The 25,572-nt window shown below is 24.8% G+C and overlaps 2 protein-coding genes and 2 long non-coding RNA genes across 5 annotated transcripts in view; 2 read left to right on the top strand and 2 right to left on the bottom strand.

The window, feature by feature from the left end:
* LOC114125785 (metal cation symporter ZIP8-like) overlaps window positions 1-2,586 on the top strand; it is a 53,246-nt gene extending 50,660 nt beyond the window's left edge. The window contains exons 9-10 of one of the 2 annotated variants that reach the window (XR_007604221.1): window positions 709-759; window positions 2,390-2,586. The gene's annotated coding sequence lies outside the window, so the exon portion shown is untranslated. The remainder of the gene's footprint in view (window positions 1-708; window positions 760-2,389) is intronic. The other variant, XM_027989558.2, reaches the window with a different exon arrangement.
* A 1,404-nt stretch (window positions 2,587-3,990) lies between these two features.
* On the top strand, window positions 3,991-6,872 carry LOC126550565 (E3 SUMO-protein ligase KIAA1586-like). Its single transcript, XM_050202408.1, has 6 exons — window positions 3,991-4,191; window positions 4,241-4,253; window positions 4,936-5,292; window positions 5,395-5,868; window positions 6,058-6,243; window positions 6,310-6,872. Exons 1-6 carry the CDS (start codon window positions 3,991-3,993, stop codon window positions 6,870-6,872), a joined length of 1,794 nt encoding a protein of 597 aa, XP_050058365.1.
* Window positions 6,873-10,703: 3,831 nt separating this feature from the next.
* Window positions 10,704-13,091, bottom strand: LOC126550102 (uncharacterized). The gene is made up of 3 exons (XR_007604147.1): window positions 12,141-13,091; window positions 11,681-11,734; window positions 10,704-10,939 (listed from the first exon to the last, which is right to left on the bottom strand). It is a non-coding gene; the product is annotated as an uncharacterized LOC126550102 (long non-coding RNA).
* A 118-nt stretch (window positions 13,092-13,209) lies between these two features.
* Window positions 13,210-16,145, bottom strand: LOC126549992 (uncharacterized). Its single transcript, XR_007604018.1, has 4 exons — window positions 15,146-16,145; window positions 14,713-14,742; window positions 14,448-14,483; window positions 13,210-13,459 (listed from the first exon to the last, which is right to left on the bottom strand). It is a non-coding gene; the product is annotated as an uncharacterized LOC126549992 (long non-coding RNA).
* Between the last annotated feature and the right edge of the window lie 9,427 nt (window positions 16,146-25,572).

Here is a 25,572-nt window from a genome sequence, read left to right as displayed (position 1 = left end):
AGTTGTTATGGTTTTCTTAATACCACATCAACATTTCGTAATTTAGTGATTATAGTGAAAAACTTATTCAATTTAAGATGCTTTCCTAATTATAATAATTATGTTAGAATCTTTTTATTCTAAGGTGATATTATCACAAATCTTAGATTTTGCATAGAGCGAAAATGTATCATTATTCATTGTATATTTATATATTTTTTTATTTAAAGCTTTTAAAATTAATAATTAAGCTTCATATACTTACAATTAATAACATCTATATTTTTCTAGTTAGCAGTTTTAAAGGTAAAATGTTATGTATTGTGGACTAATTTTGCATGACACATAACATACTATTGTTATTTTCCATCTTTAAGTTTTTGTATAATAAATAATTTCAGTCAAGACAATGCTTTTCGAGAGCAGAATATTTGATACATGAGATTATACCTATTGATAAGTTATTACTTTAGTGTCATTCAAGGTTCCAAAGTTTGAAGAAATATCAATACCAGTATTTTGATTTCGACGTTGGATAATAAATATTCAGATCTTTCTATAAATTAATTTTAATGTAAAACTTACAAATTAATTGTTTTTAAACAATTGACGCATTATTCTTAAATTTGAAATTTCTATACTTCACAACTCTTATAAATAGTTAATAATTTTGAAAAAAAAATGTTTGATAAAATATTTTCTTGATTTTACTATCTTTATATTTTACAGAATTAGCAGAGGGGTATAAAGTATTTATTACTGGTGATGAAAATATTGATGGTATGATTTATTAGTTTTAAGCATGGTTACATAAATAATATAATTAATCAATAAAAAAGTTAGTAATATATTTAAGTAATAATCATGTAAGGATATTCATAGTTTCAGTGATCAAATATTAAATTTATTTCATTTATTTACAATAATATATTACATTTACATTGATTTGACTTATTGTTTTAATTTAGAACTAAAATCTTTAAGTTTATTATTAATGGATAATTATTATTGATAAAGTATATAAAATATAATATAGCAATAGTATGTCTATTAGTATATTAGTATACAGTAGAAATATATTTTTAAAGCCTAACTTAATGTGTATAATATGTTTATAAAAAGTATAATATGCATAATACGACAGGCTTAGATTTTTGAACTCGTTTAAGCTTGTTGGTAAGTAAAAAGGTCAGTATAGGACTGTATGAGATTGCATTTTTATTTTTACATAGATAAAAAGGTCCATATAAGAGATATTTTATTTGCAGTTAAATATTTTAGTCGTGTAGAAATTTACATTTAGCTCCACAATGGAGTAAAATTGCCGCAACTACAATATTTCATGCGAAAAATTCAACACGTTAATGTTACACAATTTTCCATAGATCATACCAATTAATCGTTTTACATAGCCATTGCACCTATTTACAACTTATAAAAATATTGTACTTACTGCATAACAACTGCATAAGGTAGCTCAGGCTAATTCTGTATATGATATATTGATATTCAAATGGGAACAAATTAAGACGGAACACTTATTTTAGTAAATAAACATGTAAATTTGCGATAATTTATATAATCGTGAAATGCAAGTTCAAAAATAATAGATATTTATATACAGTTTACGTTAAATTGGCGGTAGATGTTTAGCTGATATGAGTAGTTTAATTCGTAGGAAGATTAATTAATAGATCTTTACAAAAAAGAAATTAAGATTTACAGTATATAAAAAATTCATATCGTTTTGCAACAGTCAGCTTCTGTAAAGCTTGAAAACGAGAAATTAGATTATTCTGTTTACATTACAAACAAAACTTTTGATTATTTTATGATTGATTGGTTTCTTAAATAGTTTGTGTTGTAACATAACCTACCTAAACCAAAAATTTGGTGAAACTTGAATTTGAACAAAATGTTTCTGACTGATCGAAATAATTAGCACATCTTAAAAAATTCCTATTAATCCTATTTATTGTGAAATATTTTAAGAAGCGTTTTAAAATTTTTAACATACGCTAAAAAATATTCTTATGGTAGTTGATTCTATAATAAAAAAGGCTCAGCTTAAATTGTTTGACCTTTATAAATAACAAACTTATGTTTAATCAACTTCAATTAAATCGATGCTCAATTATGTACAGTTTTATTGTTAAATTGTAATAATGGTGCAGCTTAATTTTGAAGTATAAGTAGTAGAATTTTTAAGTATGTGGTTATAATAGAATAGTAGCTCTCTTCTATCTTAATTCGATATTTATCTGTATCTAGTAATTCTATGTGTTTGCGTATAAAATTGTTATACTAGATACTAATTACAATAACATTCTCTAACATCTAAATATTAGAGTCAAGTAGTTAGGTGATTAGAAGAGACAGTTTTTTAACTGGATTAAATTTTTTTTTTCAGAACCTTTAAGAAAATACTGCGAAATTAAAGATGATTTGTAATATTCTACGACATACACTCGTACATGCTTTAAATTGATAATGTTGAATGAAACTATTATACTTTATTTAAATTTTTTTTTTGTTAATCTATTGAAAGTTTTTATAAAATAGACATAAAATATTTATGTTCATCATAAATTTATCTTATTTATTTTATTGATCGTGTATCTTTCTTTTTTGTATTTATTGTCAGCACGTTTTATGTATTTATAATGTTTTCATTTAATTAGTGTTTAAATTGCAATCTTATAAATTATATTATACAATCTAAATTTATCCACATATATTATATTATAACTAGGTACTAACTCTCATCCTCCAACATAAGCCGTAGTGCTTACAGGAGGATGGTGAACTATATTTTATTATTGTTAAATTGAGTTAAAAATTCTATAAATAAATGGTATCTTCTTTTAAAAAAAAATAAAAGTCTGAGGAAAGAAGAAAACTGCATTAGAGTTGATAAACATTAGTTCATCTCCCATTGTAAAAAACTGAATACACTATTGAGTATATGGCTACATTATATAAATAATTAACAGTACTATTATAATAATAACGACGGAGTTTGCATGTAACGCAGTTACATATAATGCAATTGTCAAGTACTCAAGTCATACGGATTTTTTTTAATAACAAAATGTACTACCTTTGTTTAATAATTCTTGACCCTGTCAAAACAACTATTTTAATCTATGCTTTTTTGTAACCTTATTTATTCCTATGTACATTTCGTGAGTATGTACATTATACGCAGTGGTTAAAGTGGGGGAGGACGGAGGGGGACGGCGTTCCCCTTCTTTGCTTAGCTTTAGTTTTGCGTCCCCTTTAGTTTTATTTCCGGGGGGGCGGTTAAAATATTCATTTAATCATAAAAACTGAATTTTAATACCTACATTAAAATTTAAAAGTATAAAAAAAATTTTAAATCTGAGTATATATGTATACTATATTATATAATATATATACCTACTATACATACTATATAACCTACCTATAGGTAGGTAACAAAAAAAGTAGTAATGAATGATGATTATTCATTACATCATACATAGAGTAAAAATATATTCGTTTGATTATTTTGATTTTTTCTTCTGAGCCCATTTGTGATAACATTACTAATTGAATGGTGTATTTGGTTCTGTGTTTGGTCTAAAAATACATCTATTATTTCAATTTTTCCCGGAATAAAGAGACTGAGCAGATTTTATCAGTATAATACTAACATATTATATAATAGGTACACTGAATATTATCGTTTAATAAATTTAATCAAATCTAGAAGGTTCCATTAAAATATTATTTATAAATTATAAGCAAATATAGTCGACGCATAGACGACCGCGCAGAAATTCGTTGTGGTGATACGGATTACGGACTAACGGCACGGCATTGAACGCGTGAACATAACTTTTAAAAATATTACTATTACTTGTTTATTTTTAATTACCTTTTTATTATTTATTATATAAACATATATATATGTATAAGTTATATAGTTATAGTTATATAGCTATAGTTTTATATATTTAATTATTTATATATATTAACTATAGAATTATGTCTGGTTTACTAAAGTACTCTTTTACTAAAACTAAAGTAATCAATAATGATAATAACATTAATAATAGTGAAATAAATCCTAATATTACCAAACAAAATATAGTAACAAACGAAACTAGTCTTGACGATGATCATGGTACTAAAGAAATGCAATTTGAGTCTGATACAGAGTTTCCAGATTGTTGGGACTTAAAACAAGTAAGTACAATATTAATATATATATATATTATATATTGGTAATTTACAGTGTTGGAAAGTATGTACCTACATACCTTAAGTTACTATAACGAAATTGCTTTTTAAGTAATTTGATGGCAATTTAATTATATTTTATTGTAAATAATATTTATATATTATTTGAGTTACTTTTTTGTAGTAATTATTAATTGATTACTCGTTACTTTCTTTGATATAATACATGCACTAAAAAGCAATCTAAAATTAGTGACTGTAATTTTGAAAATGCACTTTTGTTTATAATTAATTTAAAATAAATTTAAAAAAAAGTTTAATATTTAATGTGTGGCAAAATAAGTATTTGTTAACAATTTTATATTTTTAATTGTCATTATTTAATATTTAGTATATTTATTTTATATATTGTCATATTGAACAAGTGGTTATATTAAGCTCCAGTGATACTTTTTAAAAAATTAACTTCTATTGTAATTAAATTACTTTTTTAACCCAAAAGAAATGTAACTTGACCAAATAAAGAAAAAGTAACTTAAAAATAATTTAGTTACAATGTTGATAAGGAATCAATACTGTAATTTAATTACCAAAAAACAGTAACTTCCCAACACTGGTAATTTATGCTTACAGCTGTAGTTCTTGGATTGTAGTAAGTAATTTAATTTTGATTTTAGATATCTTATTTTACAAAAGAATACCCATGGATATATTTTAAGAATAAAAATATTGGTTGTACAATTTGTAAAGGTATAAAACAAAATTTGCTTGATCATAAAGGTTCCCATGTGTCATCAGAATGGATTAATGCTGAGGTGTATCCATCTGGTTCTAGCTTAGAAAAGAAAAAAACCAACTTACGAAAAAAGATTGCTAAACACAAAAGTTCTATTGCTCATTTAAATGCCCAAAAAATCGTTACTGAGTCAGAAAAGAATGTTATGGATGAACATATTTTTAAAATTAAGGCAGCTGAACATGAATCTACAGCTAGAATATTCCGTACAGCTTATTCAATTGCTAAATATCAACGTCCCTATACAGACTTGCCAAAAATGACTGATCTTCAAATATTAAATGGGCTTGACATGGGAAGAGTACTTCAAAGCAATGTATCATGCTCAAATATTATTGATCACATAGCATTGGAAATGAGAAAAAAAATTGCTTTGGATATTATTGAAAATAATAGAAAAATTACTATTTTAGTTGATGAGTCTACTACATTAAGCAAAAAGTCTATGCTAGTGATATGTTTGCGTTGTGCTGTTGGTGAGCCTGATGATATATATACATTTTTATTTGATATAGTGGAAATACCTAATGCTTCAGCTATGACTATAAAAGAATACATATTAAAGTCATTAGTCAAATTTGGTATAAATTATGAGTTTTTGAAGAAAAATCTTATTTCCTTTGTTAGTGATGGTGCTTCTAACATGTTGGGTCGTAAAGCAGGCGTTGGTGTGTTATTACAAAAAATGTTTCCTAATATTATACTGTGGCATTGCTGTAATCATCGCCTGGAACTAGGAGTGTCTGATTGTCTTAAAGAAGTAAATGGAGTTAATCATTTTCAATCATTTATAGAAAATTTATATTCATTATATCACATGTCACCTAAAAATACAACCGAATTAAAAGAGTGTGCTAATTCTTTAGATAAACAATTACTAAGAATTGGTAAAATATTTACAATTCGTTGGGTTGCGTCTAGTAATCAAACTATAAAGGCAGTTTGGAATAACTATGAATCACTTTATCTACATTTTTCTAATGCAATGATAGATGACCAAAGATCTTCAAAAGAAAAATCAAAATATATTGGTTTAAGAAATACATTAAAATCTATTGAGTTTGTTCATAATCTAGGTATTCTTTATGATGGTCTTACAGAATTATCAGACTTATCTATTGAACTTCAAAAGAGAGATCAATCATTTGTAAATGCTCATAAATCTATTGAGCGAACAATTAGAGTTTTAAATTCTATGGCTAATACAAATGGACCAAGAAATGAAGAAGTAAGTAATGCATGTAAAATACAAATGTTCAAAGGTATTATACTTGAACATAAAAATTCTGTGATTAAAATTAATGCAGGTCAATTTTTTACAAGTTTAGCTAATAATTTAAAACAAAGACTGTTTACAACACAATCAACTAAAGTGTCATCTGTAGAGAGTAATGATCCATCAAGAGATATATTTAATAATTTGTTAGCGGATTTAGATATGATTTCTCCAAATAATTGGCCTGATAGTTGTGACATTCAGTATGGTGATACAAGCATACGACGTTTATCAAAAATTTTTAAAGTAGATGAACAAGCTAGTGTACGAGGCTTTCGTGAATATAAAGATTTTCCTTCTTCATTAAATGATAACATTAAACCACTTATGAATGCAGTCAAAACTTTGGCCATTTCTTCGGCAGAATGTGAACGATCATTCAGTTCAATGAATGAAATTGTTTCCTCCAAAAGAAGTTTACTGACAAGTGACCACATATCGTCATTGGCTTTTATAAATTGCACTGGTCCACCAGTCAATAATTTTAAACCATTGCCATACATAAAAACTTGGCTAGTATCTGGAAAAAGAAGTGCTATCGAAGAAAATTGCCCTAAAAGATTAAAAGTTAATGATAAAACATATAAATCCATTTGGTCATGCTTGGAAAAATGAAAATGAAATTAAACAAAAGTAATCATCAGTCCTAAACATATCAATTAATGAAGCTATTTTTTTTTTTGTAATTGAATAAACACATTATATTATATTATGTTATGATCTTATATTTAGTACCAAAACAAAGGTTTATTTTAACGAAGACTGAATTTTTTATTTATCTACATAAACCAACAATTAGGTGTTCATTTTATTTTATTTTTTCTATAATGTTATACTTGTATTGTTATAAATTATGAATACCGCAGTATAGTACTAACAGATATAAATGTATATTTAAATGAAAATCATTAATAAGGCAATAATACTACATTATATTTACCAAGGATCCATTTAAATGTTTATTTAAAAGTTGAGACTGAATTTGATGTTAAAACTGATTTTTTTTTTTTTTGTTATTCATATAATTTTATTATTTTCATAATATTGTTAAGTATATTTTAAAATTACACATTATATCATATAATATTTTATCTTCATAAATCAAAAATTAGGTGTTAAGGTGTATTTAATAAGATTAAATTTGATTTTTTTTTTTCTATGAGTAATGTTATACTTGTATATTTCTAAATTTTTATTTAAAAGTTGAGACTATTGTTATTTTGTACATAATATTCAAAAATTAAATAAAAAAGTTTAAAAAATGGTATTTAATTATAAATTAGTTGGAAAATCTATATTATAAAAAAAAAACTATTTTGATTTTTCCTTATTCTTCAGACATTCTTTCCTTGGCCGGAATATAGGTAATTAATATTTTAGAGTTATAATCACTGAGTATGTACATAATACATAATAATAGGTGTATAAAAATATACATACTATATAATATATAGTATGTAATATATATTATGTACGTGATTAATTTTAAAAATTAGGTCAACAATAAGTGTCAATAACATAGATTAAAAGTATAATTTTAAAAAATCAGGGGGGAGATACGCCTTACCCTTGGCTACAAAATTGGTTAAGGGGACGCCTTTTTTTTTGCATTAGCTTTAGTCCCCCCTGCAATTATTTTCCACTTTAACCACTGATTATACGTTATTACGATCATGCAGTTTGTCAGTGTTGTACTGCAGTAAATAATTCTAGCTCAGGAATTCGGGACATATCAATTTTTATCATTAGGTACCTATACATTTAACATAATGTTGTCTTTTTAAAGTGTGTATACCCACCAATATAATAGTTTGATATTAATATTTATTTATTAACTTAAAATGTTGCATCCGCAATTTCTAAAATTTAAAAGATAAGCTCAAAAAAACTCAAAATATTTTGAAAATTAAATCATGTAAAGAAAATGCCAATCTTAATAACTGGTAAAATTTTCAAGTATCTACGACTTATACTTTTTGAAAAATAACAAATATCAAAAATCGTTTGAGGCTAAACCGTTATTTAACGCGGTTTTGTAAAAATTTAAATTTCAAACACTCATAAAATTTTTTTGTCTGAATCCGGTAGTTTTTTTTACAGATATTTGAAGACAAATTTATGGAGAACCTTGTACCAAATTTTCAAAACTTAGTTATAAAAGAAAAAGTTTTTATGATTTTTCAACTTCAAAATTACTTGCAAATTTTAGCGTTTTCGACAGATTTCGTAAAAATTTGAACTATAAACGCTTATAAAAAAAAATTGTGACTAACGATTTTTAATTTTTTTTAGCTCCGATAAAAACAACTCATAAGGAACCTTGTATTAAATTTTCAAAACTTTTTGGTCATCCAACAATTTTTTATTGACACTTTAAAAAAAATTTCTCAAAAAAATTGAAAATTTCAGTGGTCTATAAATAACTCAAAAAAGTCAAAATTTTTTGAAAATTTAACTATATACAGATACTACTGACATTAACATTTGTGAAAATTTCAAGTATTTTCAGTGATTAGTTTTTGAATTACAACCATAAAAAAAAATCGATTTTGTCGAAAACTGGTTTTGCGTAAAAATTGTCGTTTTTCCGTCATTTTTTTTTTTGTTTTTCTCGATTTTTTTGAAAACTGTTGGAAAATGTTAACTTTTTACCTCTATAATGCACCAAGAATATTCACATTTACATCGGAAACCACCCCCATAGTTTGAAATTGGAGCATTATTTCGACTAGTTATGCTGTACACAGACACACAAAAAAAAAAAAAAAACACACACATCATTGTAAAATCAATACATTCATCACTTCGTTCAGAATCTAAAAAAACAAAGAATTAGAGAAAGTTTTTCAGAAACAAAACATACTAGACAAAAACAGGAGTATGAAGTCCCCATTTGAAATGGAAAAACGTGGTAAAGAGAGATATATAATCTTTAAGTTGATATCCAGGATAGAAATCAAGAGCGGTTTATAAGAGGGAACCGGAGAATTGGTTTTGTGACGCCATGTCAGGATGGCCCTAGATTCCTAGCAGCTGATAATTCTCAAGAAGAAGAAACTATGAATTCTGTATGTCTGTGTATAACATTATAGTATATTATTCACTATTCATTATTAGTTATAACTTATAATATTTGTACACGCTAACATAATAGATAGGCACGCAAAAAAATTATTTTGAATAAGATGAGTTAACATTTCATTTATATTGAATTTATTTTATTTATTGTTCTTAAGTTATAACTACACATTCAAAGTTTTAAATTCTAATTTTAAAAAATATTCTACTCTTTCATTTTTCGTTAAAGACATCAGACACCTATTGATATTCGGGTCACCCTATTTTATCATGTAACAGCGAACTCATTTGGTCAATTCTAATAACTAATAGCTGAAATTTTGAAATGTAACAATAAATTATTTTTAGATTCTGAACGGAGTGATATAAATGTATTGATTTTACAATAATGTGTGTTTTTTTTTTATTATTATTTTTTTTTTTTATGTCTGTCATCACGTTTTAGAATAGTAAAAATGCTTCGATTTTTAGACTCAGCCTCGTTTCTGATAGAAAAGTGAATCTAATTGGTACTTTGGGGGGTCAAAAATTGGAAAAAAATTTACAATAGTTTTCAAAAGGGTCAGGAAAAATCCTAAAAAAGTTACTGAAAAACAGGAATTTATACGCAAAACCAGTTTTTGACCAAATAGATTTTTTTATATGGTTGTAATTTAAAAACTAATCACTGTAAATACTTGAAATTTTCTCTAAATGTTCGTGTTAGTGTTATCTATATACAGTTAAATTTTCAAAATTTAACTTTTTTTGAGTTATTTATAGACTATCGAAATTTTCGATTTTGATGAGAATTTTTTTTTTGAAGTGTCGATAAAAAAATTTTGGATAACCAAAAAAGCTTGAAAAATTTAATACAAGGTTACTTATGAGTTTTTCTTATTGTAGCTAAAAAAAATGAAAAATCGTTAGTCACAATTTTTTTTTATAAGCGTTTATATAGTTCAAATTTTTACGAAATCTGTCGAAATCGTGAAAATTTGCAAGTAATTTTGAAGTTGAAAAATCATAAATGTTTATAATTAAGGTATGAAAATACAACACTAAGTTTTCCATACATTTTCCTTCAAGTAGCTATAGAGAAAACTCGAAGCATCATAATAGGAACAATTTTAAGTGTGTTTGAATATTAAAGTTTTATGAAATAGTGTAACGATAACGATTTATCCTCGACCGATTTTAAATATTTGTTATTATTCAAAAAGTATAAGTTGTAGTTAATAGAAAATTTCACTAGTTATTTAGATTAGCATTTTCTTTACATGATTCAATTTTTAAAATATTTTGACTTGTCTTGAACTATTTATAGACAATTGAAATTTTCAATTTTTCTGAAGGTTGGCCATGGGGAATTTTTTTGGCCGAGTCAAAATACTTGAAAATTTAATACAAAGTTTCTCATAGGTTATTCTTATAGTGATTAAAAAATTATAAGAATACATAGGCACAATTTTTTTTTATTAGCATTTGAAGTTCAAATATTGACAACAATTTATTAATTTAAATATCAATTATTAAAATATATAAAATGAATTCAAATTCAAATTATTTTTAAAATCATTGTATAAATTATTTGTAGATGTTTTCACAGTATTTTGTTAAAGGATCTGAAAAATAAATTAGATACCTTATAAAATGGCATTTAAAAAAGTTTTTCTTATACATAAATATTATTATCTGAACTATGCTCCAACATAAATGTATTCTGAGGATTTGTAAATCATATAATAATTGTTTTACATATATACATGATTGATTATAAATTTATAAATAGTTACTAATAAATTTATACCTTGTCTATTATTATCAAGTTCATATATTTATTACTAAATTAAATATTAATTGTAGCCCCTGTAGCTCATTTAATAGTTAACTTTAAAATTGTAAATAATCGATTTTATATTTTTTGAACCAGTGTTTATTATGATATTGTAATATTATAATAGCAAAAAATAATTTGTCTAGAAATTAATATATTGTAACTTTATATGTGAGTACTTTATGTAACAAATACGATACTCGTGTGAAGTAACTAATATCAAATCTTCTCGTAAGCACTTAGCCTTTAATAACAATTAATATGTTTATCGCTATGGAATAAATTATTTTTCAGATATAAATATTATCATTTTTTAGAAGTTGTATTTAAGTACATTTAATATTTTTTTGGTTTTGAATGTAAAATTCTAATACTTATAACTTTATAAAATTAAATAAAAATTTCTATTAAAAAGTTAAGATCCGGTTCCAGAGTTAAACAAATTATATGTTTGAATGAGAAATTAATATTTAATAAATTAAATCATAATTAGCGTTAGGTATTACTATTTAAAATTAATAATTCATACCCTCATAATTTTTATTATTATTATTGATAAATGTTTGATAACCATTTCCTAAATCTGTAAAATATAAATAAAGTAGAATTAATTGCAAACTATAATTTATTTTATTTTATTTTAATTTTGTTTTGTTTTTATTTTTTTTTTTTTGAAAATTACTTATTATTTATAAGAATATATTATATTATAACGTATATTTTTATAAATAAGTAGGTACTATAACTACACAGTAATTTTTCCTTATTTTGAAACTTTAAAAAAAAATTAGTTATTGTATTTTAAACATCGTATTTTCTAGTTCTTATATCTTTAGGTTTCTACTTAGAAATAACTTTCTTAAATAAAAATAGATGTTAAGAAAAAAAATGAAAGATAATAAAAATAATGGTATACTCATACTAAATTTAATTTTACGTTTTAATTCTAAAACCAAAAGAAAAAAAAACAATACATAAAATTTACTTACAGGTGAATGATTCAGCTAAAAAATATAGAAGTATAAATATGTACATAATTTTTGTAAAATGATGCATAATTATCTCTTGGGAAATAATTTATGAAGATATAAAATTGGTAGTTTATAGAACTTGTATATTATTTTCAAACTTAGTCCAATTCAAAGATTTAAAATATTGTACTTAGATTCTATTACCTATATTAGCTAGGTGCTATATTGTACATTTGTAAGACAGAGTAAATTAACTAACAAGTAATGGGAGTCGTATTTTCGTATGAAACTTTATTATTATTGATATAATTCTCTTAAGTAAATATTATCTCATTAAAGTTTACTTGTAAATAAGGTAGGTGTAAGTAATAGCTATCAAATGTGTACACATAGGTGTAGCAACGTATGCTCTTTTTACCAAAGGACCGATATCATATTGACCATTATGACTATACTTGAAAGAGATGTTCTATCCAAATATGGATACGTATAAAGCCTGTGTACTTGTAGTGGTGTAACATGGTTAAGGTTAGTTTAAAATAGGACATAGGCAAATATAATATTATCTATTTCTAAACAGAATGTAATATTACTGTGATTCAAAATTACGAAAAAATATCAACAGTGATTCAGTAAGTAAACTTTAAATTCAAATAAAAAAAAAAATTTTTTATCTTTTTTTTAAGACAAACACTGAGGTACTTATATTTTACTATTTTTATTTCACATGGTTAAGTGGAAAAAATAATTTAATAAAATACGTCTTACAAAACAAAAATCTAACACATAATATTTTAAACAAAAAATTAATAAAATACGTACTGAGTTCCTCTAAAAATAATAATAATAGGTAAATTAAAAAATAATTGTGCAAAGGTTAATCTATAAGGTTTATAAGTAATTAATAAATATAAACTTTTACGTAATGAGACATAAAACAAGATAAAAATAGATTCAATATCTTCTTATAATATAAAACTATAAAAACATATAAATACGTACTAATACTTTCTGAAAATAAAATGTTAATAAAGTTATTAAGTAAAAAAACCAAATAATGTTTTCTAAAAAATAACAATATTGAAATTCCATGAGTAGTGGTATTTACTAATTGGTCGATCATGATGATATATAAAGATATATAATATTAAGTAATAATAGGATTATGAACTGTATATTAGCAGTTATACTTACTTATACTCACTTATACTATTAGTTTCCAAAAGTTAGTCCAGCAGTGACTACTTGACCTAGCTCTATTCTTTACCTTTGGAAAACTGGTATACGTAGACTGCTGTTTGTCTCCCGGAAATTTGGTTAAGGCCCAGAAGGATTGCCTAATGAAATACTAAACATGATGATTAACTGAAACCCCAAAAATTCTTTACCAATAATACCGGGTTAGGTTGGACAAGTTTCCGAATAGATATAGACGAACGTATCGATGCGTCCTCATAAAATGAAGTACTCGTATTTACTAACTCCTGTGGATACTGATATTTTAAGTTCTAAGAAATTATACATAGCTTAAACATCTCTACGAAGTTTATGGTATTGATAAAAATTAGTTTGACTTCAGTCAAGGATAAAGCACTGAAGAAGTAATAACAGCTACTTCGAGGGTGAAGCGTTAATTCTAATCAAAAATTGGAATTCATTACTCATCGTTGGTCAAATAATTGTGTATAAACGTTAAAAAATTAATGAGATAAGGATATTTATAGAATACATTAAAATGCATCAAAGAAAATACTTAGAGACATAGTGTTCGGGTTTCTACTGTCAATCGACGATGTACTATCTCATTATAATAAACTGCTTCATGTCATTTGGATTAAATCCATGACAGGTTGTTGCAAGTGCAGAGTTAAATGTACTTATCTAAAGATAATTGAAGTGCATAAAACCGTATTTTGGGAAGTATTCTTGATAATAGCGTTTAAATTTCCTTCTGAATTGACTTTGTTAAAAATGGTCATGTGCTTATAGCTGTTAAAGAATCCACCCCATTTGCTAGGTAAAAAGCGAAGACAAAATTATCAATTTTATGACAATAGAAAAAAAGGTTGATGACCTATAAGTTACAGACTATAAAACTAATTAAAAATCTAGAGGGGTAGCTTAAAACGCCTTCACTGAAATATTGAAACAGATTTTATTGTGGTTTCTTTTAGTATACCCTGTGAAGATTAAAACCTACATTTCCAGTTATTAAACTCTCTTACACCAACCAATATTAAAAATACTTAACTTAACTTAAAAATGATTTGAGGTTTAGTCTTAAATATTTTAATTCTAATAAAATTCGATGAAAATGCTTAATACCTTCTATATCAACTTCTAAGTCATTAGGAATATTCCCTGTAATAAAATGTATAGCATAAAAATATGTAGGCATGACTTAACCCAATAATTTCATCAATTTTATAGTTATAATGTGTTTTTATTTCACTCATTAAATGATTATAGAAAAGTATATTCTGAATAGATGATACATTGGTATTTGTATCAAGGAATTAAATATTATTAGATAAATATATTGTATTTTATTCATTTCATTCCTTAAATCCTTAATTCAAACCATACATACCAGTAAAATTGAAATTGTCTTTTAGTAAATCTGTAAATATATTATTATATTAATATTATATTTTTTATAAAAAGTAAAATTACCTATAATAACTACATAGTATACCCATATCACTATTAAAGTACAGAATAGGTTTCCAGTATTATTATAAGTATCACTTTGACACAATGGCACGTCAATAGATTTAAATGCGAGTTTTTAATAGTTATATAAAAGAAGAATCCACTTTATCCGCATCAATATCATAAACATTCCTTTTGAAAAAAAAAAACAAAATTTCTATACCCCGTTTTGCCATGAACATAATTATGGTGGTACGAAACATTTAATACATTCTGTATACATAATACATGAAAACATATATATACGTTGTATATAATATTAAAATTCAACTAAACCACAACTTTTTTGTTTTTCAATTGCATATTTTTACCTTAAGTAGGTTTCCAATATATATGAATATGTTTTCACGTAAGATTTCCATTACTCCGAGTGTAAATGTCCGTGAAGTTGACCAACCAACATTATCTTTTCAATTTAATATTTGGTCATCAATTAGTAAGCCGTTATTGTAAATAAAATATTTGTAAGCACAAAATCAGAAGTTGTAAATCAACTTTTTGGAAATCTTATTAAAAAGATAATATTAAAGATTTAATTTTATAAAGAATAAAAGTATTTAAGTACCTATAACATATAATTAATTGTATAAATATTTTACAAAAACGCAATTGTAACAAAGGGTTAGGTTAAGTACGAATATAACTGTCGTTTGGATCAATTAAAATCATCAAAGTTGTCAGTAAAAATATTAAATAAAACAATATAGGATTATAGAATGTTACGTATGTTCGATATTTTAACTCATTTCGCAATTAGCCACGGTGGAAGAAATTTAATGAGCAATAAAATTAAATATCGTAATATGACAAATTAAACACTAATGATGTATTTATCTTTGCGTACATTATTGAAAATGAATCATCCAATCCCAAGAAAGAACTAACACTAATAAAAAAATAATACACTAATAAAAAGGACTAGTACTTCGTCTTTTTCAATATTTTAACTATTGAAATTTTAATCTGTTGACGTTTTGACTGTCAGCGTTTTGCCTAGTTCCCATAATAATGCCAATTTTGAAATCTCCTCTTTTAATCTTTTTAACTACATCGAAAACATTTAATGAATTTCCGACGACGACAATCAACAATTCCTAATAATTATCGCATTAAATGAAACTAAACATATTTTACACAATATTTAATATTTTTAAATGTTATTCATAATTCATAAAGTTATAAACAAGAGTTATTTTCATCTAATGTGATATATTAAAGCATTTGTCCCCATATACATATACTTAGTTTTGTATTCAAGATCTTTAACACAAGTTACATCACTTAATAATTGTTTGTATAATGTAAACAATTTTGATATTATGGATCAGTAATATTACCTTCACAATTTTCTAGAAAAAAAAAAATAATAAAAAAATAGTTACCATCTCGGGCGAAAAAATATTATAAGTAATATCATTTAAGTCCGCTTTTCGTATAAATATTTATATTATCATGTCATTTGATATTAAAAATGTTTAAAATCATAATTACATTTTTAGAACAAAATATATAGCATTACGCTTTGTACGTTTTATTTACAGGAAATGTTTAGTGTTCATCTTTAAACTTAGAATGTTTTTATTCTAAATAGTTAAACAATATAAGTTTATATTTAATTTAAACGAATCATAAATTACGTGCGTTTTAAATAAATTCATAAGTCACTTGATTTGTACTTAAATATGATAATACAAAATTTATAAGATCAGGAAAACGAATAAATGTAATACATTATAAACAAGGCGTAGAATTATATAAATTATAACTTATTTTAGTATCATAACTTATAATAAAAAAAAAATAAAAAATAACTTATATTTTAATTAGTAATTTAATGTTACCGATTAATATTTTATCATCACTATCATCATCACTATCATCATCACAATTTATCATAATATGGCAAAAGAAAAAAATAATAAAAAAAAAAGTTAAATTACGCTGAATACCAATAATTTTCATTTTTAATAAATAAATTACTCAATAATCAAAAATTATACTTCACTGAAATTTTTATAGTTTCTTGCTAAAAACAATTTGAACAAATCGTCACAAATCGTTAAGTTAAAATTTAATTTTCGTATTTTGTTCTTTTACCACGTGAGTCAATAATGCTTATTTGACTAATGGGTATGAGCAAATGCAACTATAAGTTTTAAACTTAGTTTGATACAAGACATACATTTTATGTGCAATGTTATATTAAATACACTGTTTACATAAAGTCATGGTACAGATATATTGTTACCGAATGAAACATATACACGTTATTAAAATTAAAAATTAGGGCAAGAAAACATTTAAGTAATTTGCAACAAATCGTTTTATTGAATAGTAAGTTATTAGTAAAGTTTTAGTATCCTAAAGCCCTAAAATTAGTAATAGGTATATAAAAATAAAAAATTGTATTAAGTCTTAATGTATGTAAAATAGCTAGGAGTGTATAAATTGGATAAAAGAAGGTTTTTCACTAAACTTTTTTTAAACTTTTCACTTAATACTGTCACTGTAGAACAAAACATAAAGAAAATTATATTATTTTGATTGTGTGTATTATAAATACTTGTAAGTAATTACTAATTAGTAATTAGTATAAGTCAAAATTAGGAAGTATCGATTTAAATATACGATAGTGACAAAATAGTTTTAACATAAAACAATCAATTTTTATCTTGCTAATAAATTATTTTATAGTGTTGAAGTACCGACTTGTACATATATATATATATATAACGTCTAAATCATTAAATTGAGCGTGTATAAACATTAGACAGAATAAATAAATAAATAATTCATTTCTTTAAATTTTTCTTTGAAAGGTTTGCCATGAATTAACATTATCAAAATATTGCAAATTAATATTGTTGACAAGTTATAAATACATATTAAATAATAATAACAAAACAAACAGTTAATTACTGTACTATAAAGTTGGTGTGTGTGAAGTTCATCATTGAGTATGTCACTATATAATAGATGTATAATAGATGTGTTCAATTAGAATTCAATGATAAATCATTGCATATGAAAAACAATTCTGAACTATAATATTTTATGATAACTATATTTTGTTTTATATACCTGTCATAGTAATTTATTTTACTATTATTATTTATTAGTAATACGAGTACAGTAGGTTGAATTAATTGTTGTCCAAAAACATAAGCTGCGTTGCGCTAGAGAAACTTTTACGAATTACAAAATATTGTTATAACAATTTTTTAAATTAAATTTAACTACGATAACCTTTTCTGTAACTTGAATAGAAGTTTAAAATATAATTTCGGTAAAAAAAAATCGTTTTTCTTCAAAATGATTTTTTTCTACATACATTTTTCAGAAAACCTTGTCATTATTTTGTAATCAAATGTCACTTAAAATTTGAGATTTCTAACTTATCTGAAATCTAGTAACATCTGTTTTTAGTTGGTCGGGTATCAGAGTGACGTCATTTCAGTACCCTGGAATCTATAAAAATGGTTTTTTTTTTTAATTTACATTTTAGGATATTTTGCAACTATTTGCTAACCAAATATAACCAAAAATGCATGTTTTTAAGCTATCTCAAGTCGAAAAGCCGTTTTAGATTAAAATATGTTTATTATCATGTCATTGCGTATATTATCGCTATTTTTCTATTCTGCAAAAGGATTTTTTTCTTTTACTTGAAATGTTCACATAATCTAGTTATTACTATTTTTTAACAAAATATAACTGAGAATTTGAGATTCCAAACTTAAATAAAATCTAATAAGAATCTTTTTAATTTTAATTCATGTACGTGAGAAATACCGAACCCGACGCTTAAAATATATTTTTTGATTTTATTAATTATTTTAAATGGTTTCAAAATATAAATTTTATTTTTCGAGCATTCTATATATTCATATTTATAGTTTTAAATGCATTATTGTTATTATCCAATCCAACTTAGTTGCAAAACAATAAATATTGATCTTATAAGGAGTTCAATATAGGCAAAGTCATGATGAATTAAGTTATTATTTCTTCAAGGCCCTTGGGCCATGTGTCAATATGATGACTGATGATTAAGTCTATACTTATTGTTTTCCATCTTATATAGGTACATAAAGTTGTACGTTTATTAAATTACAACAAAATACTAAAATCGTTATTCTTCGTATAATACAGTGGTTTTCAAACTTTTTTTTAACACGGTACTTTGTGCTCTTTACAAAAATTTCACACTATAATCATTTTCTTAAAATCACTATATTTAATTATTTTTTAAATAAAGTGCTACTACACATATACAAAATAATCAAAACTCTTAGTGTGAAAATCATTGATATAAGATTTTAATATGTCAAAAATAACCATGTGTATGCATTTCAAATGAGTATTTATAAATTTCTAAAAGAACAATTTTATATATTTTTTCAGTACTGAAGTACGTTTATCGGTTTATTTTATAAAACTTTTTAATTTATTGGTCATTTTTGAAAATTGTATATTCAATATTTATGTTATATAAATGCACGTACTTGTCTTCATAAATATTTTTATTATTGAGGAATCACCCAAATATGGTAAATTAGTTGCAGTTATGTGCTTAGGGTAATTTTTATATTATTTTTATTATATACTGATATCATACGCTTGTTTGACATTTTGATGACATCAAGTGCATTATTGTTATTTCATTTTATACCAATCGGTAACCATACACATTGTATATTATTTTTCCCAACATTTTACTAAATCTAAACAATCCCAATCACTCAGCAGAAAACTTTTACGCTTTATAAATCGCTAAATACTTTTAATATCAGGTTGTTTTCAAGAATTTTGGTACCGTTGGAAAATACCTTCGTGAAACTGGTCGCGTGTATATTATTACTATTATGTGTGACAGGCACGTACGTGGCGTAGATGTGTTGACATATTTTAAATACCACACATATTTGAGATGACAATACTAAAATTCAATTAATTCAATGTTATAGTTTTTTTATTTCTATATTTTCAGGTAACTTCATCTGTTTTAGATTTAAAATCGACGTATATTAATTCATGTATATAGGTGCACAAGACATGTGCGTAAAGTGATTTATCTTGTAAACAAATTAATTTTTGATTATGTGTCAATTTTACTTTTTTTTATTCTGTTTAATCTTAATGCACGTCATAACGTTAATGAGTGATAACTAGCGAAATGATTTTGTTTACTGCGTGCAAAACATATTATAATTTATAATCGTCAAAAATTAAACAAAATTATTCAAGTAAAATTTACGTGATTGTTAATTTTGTAAAAAAAAAAAAAAAACAACCAAATATTTCATCATCACGTCTACAGAAGTTTTTAATTTCATTATAGTCAAGTTTGTAAATACAAACTTGCAATTAGTTAAAACTGAATGAAGGATTCGTGAAAAAATACATTATGGAAGTTAATACTAAATTAATATTGAATTTTATTAAAACATTTATCATAAAAAAAAAATAATAATAACTACTATTTACTCATAGATAATATTATTAAATATATAAAAAGAATATATATTAACATCAAATTACTAAAATATATTGTTTTACACGAAATATAGGTATACGGACACGAACAATTTAATAAATAATTATACACCGGTTTGTACAAATGTAAAATACTATTATAAATCCTTTTTATTATAAAATAAAATGTTATATTTACCATTTATATTATTTTTCTTTTTTTAATATTACTGATGTAAATGGAGAACATTTAAGATAAAAATATTATATATGATCAAATGATAAACTACCTCTATATTTTAATTTAAAATTATAAATAGTCAATACTATTATAACCATGATATTAATTAAAAAACCAATTGTTTATTATAACAAGTACTTAAATAATTTACTATTATAATATACAATTTTATACACATGCAGCATTAAATACATCACATATAATATGCATCCTTTATTTAAAGTCACAATAATAATTGTAACGAGTTACATTTTAAAGTTATTAGAAAATATTGTAACAGATTATAAATTAATTGTCACTAATTATAAATAAAATAATTTTAACAAGTTTAGTTCATGTAATTCATAATTTTCCAACCCTTAATATTCCTATACATTAATTGTAAGCATTTTTTATGCTCTCCATTTCCCAAGTGGACGCATACACATATATGGTACATGTGATATATTTCATCGGTAAGTAGATGAAGGAAAAAATTAAGTGTGTTTTTTGTTTATAAAATTAATTTAATTTAGTGTTGAAATCTAAGTAAAACTAGTGAAATAGTAAGCAATATTTTGTTTGGGAAATCATGGGACAAATCATCTGCATAGACATTCAATCAATTGAAGGTAGTTCAGCCATTTAGAAGAACAACATTAACTGTAATAACTTGCCACAACTTACCATCTAAAAAATCATCGAAACAACCTACAACAACTGATTTAACCACGAGCGATGTTAACGAAACCACGACTTGACCATCAAACGTCAAGTAAACAACAAAATAGCCCGTATACAAACCATCTAATAACACGTCAACAAGATGAATGAGACGATTTTCTTCAAACTCTATAAACCACCAGGATATCTCCGTTTATTACACGAATACGAAACTACTAAACAAAACACTAGCAAGTTACCCGTTAGATAGACTAAACAAGGCCACAAAATTTGGTCGAAGATAAAGAGGAATTATTTTCAACTGTATGTGAAAACAATTCACCTTGATCTCAAACATAAAATAATGGTTGATAAGCACATGAAAGTATTCATCAAATGAACTCATCTTCTATGGCTACCTAAGCTTACATTTAATTCAATTTTATAACAATTTGTCTGTTCCAAAATATATCCTAGAATAAAAAAAAAAACCAATACATTCAGTGCTCCAGTCAAAAAAAAATAAAAAAAATGAAATCATATAACTCATAAATAAGATATTCAGTAACGATTTTAGTAAGAAAAATTATTAGAATAAGATGTATAATATAAATATGAATTATGATATAATGTAGATTGTATTTATGCAATTTTTTGATAAACTGTGGACGTAAGTACTAGATATATGTGTTAATGTTCAATTATAGGTATGTGATACGTAATACATTTTGACATCTATAAAGTTTATTCTCATATTATTTTGGCTTATAAAATATATTATTGCATAATACGATTTTATTAAAAATTTAAAATAAATAAGTGTTATTTTAAATTTATTTTTGATAATATTATTGTTATTGCTATTGTAAAAATTTTTCCATTATCTGAATAAAAAATAAGCAAAAGATTTCTTTTTCCCCAGTTTGTATAAAAACACCAATTGGTCAGTATTTGAAGCTTGTTGACTGTCGTAGTTTATAATAGGTATTACAATTTTTTATATGAGGGTCGTAGTAGTTATTTCAGTAATTTCATAAATTAAAATATAACAATGAATTAGTTAGTAGGTATATGAATATAAAGCGAATACCTTTTGTAAAGAAACCAATTGAAATAACGTTTTTAAATCAATGTTAAAATACTATCTATTATTTTTTGTAAAAATATTATTCAAACTGAAAATTAATTTTATAACCTTAATCAGTCTCAAATGTATTATATACAACGTCGATCGGTGATTTTAAATCAAATATGTATTTGTAATAAAACTTTGTTCTAAATCCTAAAGTATTTGGTTTATAATATGAATAGATAAATATAAAATAGGTAAAGTTTTTTTGTTTAAACTAGGTAAAATTGCTTTACAGTGGAGATTTTTTACTACTTACAAGTGTATACTTTTTTCCTGGAAAATGAAATTTAATATTTTTTTTTATTATTATAATCGAGTTTATGCATGAAATAAAAAATAAAACTCTCATTTAAATATACTTCTGAACATTTTAATTGAAAAGTATTTGTTATAACTATCTAAAAAATCAGTTATAGAATATTGAGCATCAAAAACAAAATCTGTTAAAATAACTAAAAAGAAGACGTATTTATTTATTTTATAGTTAAATTTATCGTATTAAATACTGTTTATCTTCAATGTATATAAATCTATTATATTATTTTTACTTTATAGTTATAAGCTAATAACAGGGTTTGCGTAAGTACCATTATTGAGTTTTTATACAGGTAAATTTATTTAATTAGGTTAAACAACAATACTATTAGGTAAATAATGTTTTTTTTAAGCTTGTGAAAAAAAATTATAATAATATAACTTCTGTAAAAACATCAAAATTATAATAATAGGCAATAATTAACCTTATAGCCTTATATAACCTTTGTCATATAGACTTTAATGACGAGACCTCAGAACTCACCAACCACGTGACTCCCGATGTCGTTTGACGTGAAATTAGACTTTGGTGCCAAAAAACGGTTTCACACCAAAATCACCATTTGAAAAATTGATTATCTCTATAGAAATCATCACGGACGTGTGTATATATATTATAGTATAATAATATGTTTAATATCAAGTGCAAAAATATTGTTGTAGCACTGGGTCGTCATATTCGGTATAAATCCGGTGCGGTGGTGTGGTTATGATTTATTCATGCGCACGCACACATATTATTATAATATTACATATGTATACCAATAACGTAATATGTATATTGTATAATGCCGGTTAGGTTGTATATATTATGCAGTGAAAAGTGTAAAACGGATTTAATCGTATTTTTTTTCCGAACGTTAACGGCGGCGATGAATTTACGAATGCCGGGATTTGGAAATATACATTGTTGGCAATGTACAGTACACACTATAAGAGTATTATATATTATTATTACTGTAAAATGTGATTGTTGGTGTTTTGATTTAAAACGGTCGACATCCCGTGTGTTGCGTGGCGTTGATGTGGGGAGAAACGATTTTCACAATTATTGATGTCGCGCGATCGCTATAAATGACATCTACAGTTTCAAATCTTTTATTATGACTATTGCAATAGTTATTATCATCATTGTTATTATGGGATAAAACTGCGGGGAGGAAAAATAACAGTTTTGATTTATCAACCTTTTGTATAGGCACACATTTTACTTTTTTCTGCACAGCTTATCAAAAATATTACTGTCGGAAAACATATGTGATTTTGGCATTTTGCACGATATGTACCTACAATGCAAACAATTGGTTATAGAATTCACTGTGCAAAATATGTTCATACAGTATTGTAATATATATATATATATATATATATATATGTATGTATGTATATAATATATATATATGACCATTATGGTTATACTATACCATACCTATATGCATATTAATATTCATAGACAGATTATACCCACTCATGTTTTTCATTCAATAATGAATTTATTAAATATATATATATTTTTTAGAATTTTTAACGACTATAATATTAAATACTACTGTTTATGGAATACCTGTTGCGATACTTCATTTTTCCATTGAAATATTAAATATATGACTTTTTTTTTCAAAATACAACTGTATTAAAAAAAAATTAAACGAGTAATTAATTAAATTTTTATTAATAATAAAATAATAATGATAGACCCATCATAATATAAAGCTGGTGGTTGACAAATATTGAGGCTATGATGGTTTGACAACTATAGTATAATACTATATAATCTAGTAAAATATTGAAATTTTATTTTTGCATTCATCAAAGTACTTAGTTTGAAAATATTAAACACATAATACGTCGTAAACAGACATATAATTAAAATAATAATAATAATAATGACTACGAAAACCCGTAAAAACCCGGCCGCATTGCACAATAATAATACCGAAATTGACATAATTTAAGTTAGTATTGTTGCATCAAAACGCCGTTTAATTATATATGTATAAAATGAATATACTATAGAGTTGATAATAGATAACAGACTTGTCCATAATCTGGACATATAAGTAGTGTGTAGTATGCTATTGGTTGGTCATTCATTTATTGGTAATTTATTTATGAAAATCAAATAGTGAGTTATGACAACTGACCGTTATTAAGAGAATTCATTTTTTCATAAAAATAAATTTTGTCATATATTTTAGTAATGATATTACATTATAATATAATGTTGATGTTATTATATGTACTGACGCCATGCGAATAAATTTAATAACGTCCATAGGCAAGGGTCGCCGCGTCATTTAATATTCATGTACACGCGCGCACGTTGCGTCACGCTATAATAATAACATAATACAATATACCTTTGGGCTATACGCTGAGGACGATGCACTACGCTCAAGAATCGGACGTAAACGACTTCTGTGTTTGAAGTGACGATGAAGGCCCGTATGATGGTATACTATGTTATAATATAATATAATAATAATATACACAGTTGTTGTTATTTATAAACTCTGTAGTAAACCTAATATTCACGGTTGGCTTATCGCAATTTCTATTCACGTAACGCCCGTGTCACACAGTAGTATATTATTTATTTATTTTCACGTCATTCTCACTACACATATATACACACACTCACACAAGTGGGTTTAAACCTGACCGTACGCACAGAAAATGTTTAATGGACACCGAGCGTGTTTGCCGTACGGGTCGACCACTGACAAATTGTTTGCAAATCAACGATTCGAGTTGTAATTATTTAGATGCTGCGCGCGTGTAAACGATGACGGATAATATTGGAATTAAAAAACTGTGAGTATAACTGCAGTATACGGCTAGATCAAATTCAGTGATTTTTGAAGTGGTGCCTTTTCGTCCCAAAACGCCGGTTCTATGGTTTGCGATGGACCCTGCACAGTCAGAGTACCGCG

Source organism: Aphis gossypii, chromosome 2 (assembly GCF_020184175.1).
Source record: "Aphis gossypii isolate Hap1 chromosome 2, ASM2018417v2, whole genome shotgun sequence".
Taxonomy (NCBI): domain Eukaryota; kingdom Metazoa; phylum Arthropoda; class Insecta; order Hemiptera; family Aphididae; genus Aphis; species Aphis gossypii.
This window is presented reverse-complemented; position numbering and strand designations above follow the sequence as displayed.